This window comes from Mizuhopecten yessoensis, unplaced genomic scaffold (assembly GCF_002113885.1).
Source record: "Mizuhopecten yessoensis strain PY_sf001 unplaced genomic scaffold, ASM211388v2 scaffold713817, whole genome shotgun sequence".
Lineage (NCBI taxonomy): Eukaryota > Metazoa > Mollusca > Bivalvia > Pectinida > Pectinidae > Mizuhopecten > Mizuhopecten yessoensis.
Window position 1 is genome coordinate 163 of NW_018478811.1, and position 2706 is coordinate 2868.

The following is a 2706-nucleotide window of genomic DNA, read 5'->3' on the forward strand; positions in this document are numbered from 1 at the left end:
AGAAAGAATTCCGTGCAGAGAAGGTTACTCCGTAGAAAGAATTGCTTACAGAGAGAAGGTTACTGTATAGAAATAAATCTAAGAATTAAAAGATACAATGTTTATTAAGATAGAAAAGAGAAAACGATCTTAAATCGTCTAATATAAAAGTGGGTTTATGGTTTCCATCTTATTTTCCGGTCTAAGAGTAACCAATTCTGTTATAACCCAATGGTGTCAAGTTATTTTCAAAAACCTGACAAAAAACACCAAGTTTCAATTGTAAGTAATTTGTGATAATTTAATTTGAAATGACAGGTTGATACTTGCTTAAAATCATGGTAACATTGTGTTTGAATTATCACGTAACAATTTCATTTAACGTTAACATGGCGATCTTTATTCTCTGTGATTAAAAATAGACTGTTTGGTGAAAGTAATATGAGTTGTACTTTTCGCGCCAATGTTTGACACCACGCGCTCCTTTCTGACGACGAAGTCATCGAGTGCCCGGATGAGGTTTGTCCGGAACTCGTCCATAGAGAGGCTGCTAAAATCACACTCCTCTACCTCCGTCCTGGTCCTGCGCCTGTGGTACAGGAAGTTGTAGGTCTTCAGCGTTCCTATGATCTCTGTATCTGGGACGTTAGCATTTGTCTTGTCTTTATCAAGTAAACGCTGAAACACAGACTTGCGTTTAGATTTGGGGCTCGCAAATGCATCGGCAACTTTTTGCATCTTGTAGTATTTCTTAAGAACACCAAAAAAGGCCGGTTTCTTCTTGTGGTAGTTCTTCCCTCGCAAGCGCTCAAAGCTGTACTTCGTGTTCAGTTTTCTAGAATCAAACAAATTCTGAAAGTCCATGGTATCGTCATTATCCTCTTCACTGGAGTAGAACAGTTCTTTATCATTCTGATCAGTTCCGTACACCGCTTTCTCTGGTGGTTCTTGCTCGAGCTCAACTTCTGCTATTGGACCGGATGTATTGGTTACGTGAACTGTTCCTCTCCTCTTTGTTTCTACCTTTGATGAAGGAGGCTGGTACAGTATGTAGTTTGCCCCGGCAGGAGATGTCAAGTATATAGAAGAGACTCCCTCTTGTGTGTTTCTCCTTTTCTTACTTTCGCCAAATTTTGAGCCTTTGCACACGGATCCTCTGTGAGAGCTGCTTCTTCCACTTTGTTCAAGCACATGCTTTTCGCACGACTTTGAAGCCGTCACAACTCCAACTTCGTGAGCTGTCCTCTCGTTGTCCATCTTCTCGTTACCATGAATACTCGTGACACTGCTTCTACTGGGCATAGAAACTCTACGGGCGCCAGAAGGGGTCTTTGACGAACTCCGAAGTTTATTATCACTGAAACGGAAGCTTTTCTTTCGGTGGGCACCTTTCTCTGAAATCGGCGCTAACCTCGAGGACACCTTGTGTGTCTTCTTGTGGTCGGTTTCAACTCCCGTTATACCAGAGATATTCTCTTTTGCGATGTTGTACCTCTTGGCGATTTTTCTACTGATTTGTTTTGCTCTTTTAAACCTTGGATCAAATTTTGAATCTTCTTCTAATACGAGGAGAAAATCCTCAAACTCCGGAACGCAATCAAGAAATCGATATTGGACACCAGAAAAACTACCACTTTCTTCGGCGTCGATTTCCGCATATATTGATAAAGGTTTGAAAGATGAAATCCTTCGTTTTTTCCACTCCTCGTAAAACGCTTTCATTTCTTTCTTTGCCATGTGTTTTTCTTCCATGTAACGCCTGAGTTTCGTCGAAACGTTTTCCACAGTGTGCTTCGATTTAAGATCACTTAAGTACATCATTTCCTCCCATAATTCCACCACGTCTTCGGTCATCGTTTCACCCGGTAGACCAATTTCTTCAACCATGACGTTTCCTGTTTGTGCTGTTCTCTCCGAGCAAGGAAGTTTAGATAAGTTCCGAACGATTGAGTTAGTCGTTCGGAAATCGCTACTCTCACTACTGATGTGAGATTGTTGATTGTTCCGTGCACTCGTCGTTTGAAAGTCTCGAACTTCCCAGAGAAAATTTCGATTTGTTACCTCCGGTACATCGAGTGTAGCGTTGTCTTCCTCGAGAATTCCACATGTATTTGGAAATAGGGACAGGCGACGGGGTGTGCTCTTTGGAACGTTTTTTCGGATATCGGCAAAACTTTGAAGTCTTCGACGTTTAGGTTTGATCACATCTAAAAATGTATAGATAGAAAAAAACAAGATATTCAACAAACAAATCGTGTCAATCTGCTTTTCTGTTTGAAAGGATATATCAGCAGAATATCAAACGTGTCACGTGACAGCCGAAGGTTGATGTAGGGTTGATACAAACGAAAATTATCTTCTACTTGAATTCCTTTAAAGCGAGGTCTATACGAACTACATAAAATACTATTCTACTCGACTGACTTTGATGTGGGACATACTTGTTATAATTATATTAGTTTCGACTTACTTTGATGTGGGACGTACTTGTTATAATTATAATAGTTTCGACTTACTTTGATGTGGACATACTTGTTATAATTATATTAGTTTCGACTTGCTTTGATGTGGAAATATTTGTAATAATTATATTAGTTTCGACTTATTTTGATGTGGGACATACTTGCTATAATTATATTAGTTTCGACTTACTTTGTTGTGGGACATAAGTGCTATAATTACATTAGTTTCGACTTACTTTGATGTGGACATACTTGTTATAATTAT

The 2706-nt window shown here is 39.4% G+C and overlaps 1 protein-coding gene across 1 annotated transcript; it reads right to left on the bottom strand.

The window, feature by feature from the left end:
* Positions 1–265: 265 nt before the first annotated feature.
* On the bottom strand, positions 266–2186 carry LOC110440926 (the record flags this gene model as incomplete). Its single annotated transcript, XM_021484040.1, has 1 exon — positions 266–2186. A coding segment is annotated over one exon (1808 nt), but the record flags the coding sequence as incomplete, so codon positions are not given.
* Between the last annotated feature and the right edge of the window lie 520 nt (positions 2187–2706).